Here is a 1,368-nt window from a genome sequence, read left to right as displayed (position 1 = left end):
TTCCTGTTTTTTTGTGTTTTTGTTTTTTTTAGTAGCCCTCCTTTGAACGCCGATATGCTGATAAGCCCTGTTGTATATCATATAGTTTAACTGGCCAGAGTTCTTCAAATTCACTTTACCCTTTGAATTATGCATAATGAGGGCCAACTCGGCACTTCTTGCTGGGGAAGCTTGTTAGTGTTGGCTTTTCATAATGAATAGTAAGTAACGGCGGTTAAAACCACCACTCCTTCCAACTCTCCACTTGGTTATTAATTCTCTTTGGGGTTTATTAACTAAAGAGAGAGAGAGTGAGTTGTGTTTCAGATGTTTGACTTCATTATGAATTATTAATAGCAAGAAAATGCTCCTATTGAAAGATTGCATACGGAGGTCTGACCATCGTTGCTCACAGGCGATAAGTCTGTCATGTGCAAGGAGATGTGTTTAGCCGACCGTATCTTCTGCACAGAAAACAGTTGGGGCAATTGTTTACAAGAACAGCACGAGAATTAAAGGGTCCACACAGCTATCATATGCATCGGTGCACACATACCGGAAGTTGTTCTAACCTCCCTATGGAGTGTGCTGCCAGAACATATTCTCCTTGCCTTTTGTAGCTCAATCATCTTTTTTGGGTTGTACTGTTGTGTACATTGTGTTACTAATCACCATATGTTTTCCTTTGGAAATTCTTATGTTTTCCTGTGTCTTTTCTAGGAATTTTATACGCTCAAAAGCCTGTTCCCTTAATTGCGGGGTACACTGGGCAAAGCGGTGGTAGCAGCAGCAGCAACACCTCCCAAGCCTCTCAGAGCCCCACTTCCTCAAGGGGCACACCAGGGGCCGAACCCTCCACCAGCTGGTCCCTCTGAGCACACTCTCACACTTGGGAGATTGAGCGTGATACTACTTACCTCCTCCACAAGAAAGCGTTACGCAACCGTACCTACCTCAGCTTGCCGGAAGACAGCAACTCTGCTTACCTCATTTAATGTTAAGGTTACACAACCAATTTACCTCATGTTTTACTATGGCATTACACAACCTTACTAATTTATGTGGTGACAATGGCCTCCTGGCAACGCATCCCATAACTGCCTCACCTTGGAGGCCCAGCTGTCGTCCTGCTGTATGGCATTTTGGGAACTGTACAGCATACTTCTATCCTCTCTTTGACCCTCTAGTTCTTTGCAATCTTCTGTAAGATGAGCAGAATAGCCTCATCGTACCTCTGCTTTCGCATTGTGGTCCTTCGCGAGAGAGCGCAGAATGAAGGATTTGGGCCGGCTGTGCGCACATGGCCCAGACAGGACATTTCAGCCACCCTCGAAAACCTCCATCCCGGCCGCTGTCACACAATCTCAAGAAGTGCTTAGGACAGCAGAC

The 1,368-nt window shown here is 45.4% G+C and overlaps 1 protein-coding gene across 1 annotated transcript in view; it reads left to right on the top strand.

Annotated features, from left to right (window-relative positions):
- LOC149297700 (AT-rich interactive domain-containing protein 3B-like) overlaps positions 1–854 on the top strand; it is a 20,788-nt gene extending 19,934 nt beyond the window's left edge. The window contains exon 9 of the mRNA XM_089488174.1: positions 700–854. Within this exon, the coding sequence (XP_089344300.1) occupies positions 700–854 (155 nt within the window). The remainder of the gene's footprint in view (positions 1–699) is intronic.
- The last annotated feature ends 514 nt before the right edge of the window (positions 855–1,368 follow it).

The sequence above is a fragment of the Sceloporus occidentalis genome, unplaced genomic scaffold (genome assembly GCF_023333645.1).
Source record: "Sceloporus occidentalis isolate IW3139 unplaced genomic scaffold, rSceOcc1.0.p SCAF_37, whole genome shotgun sequence".
NCBI lineage: Eukaryota > Metazoa > Chordata > Lepidosauria > Squamata > Phrynosomatidae > Sceloporus > Sceloporus occidentalis.
This window is presented reverse-complemented; position numbering and strand designations above follow the sequence as displayed.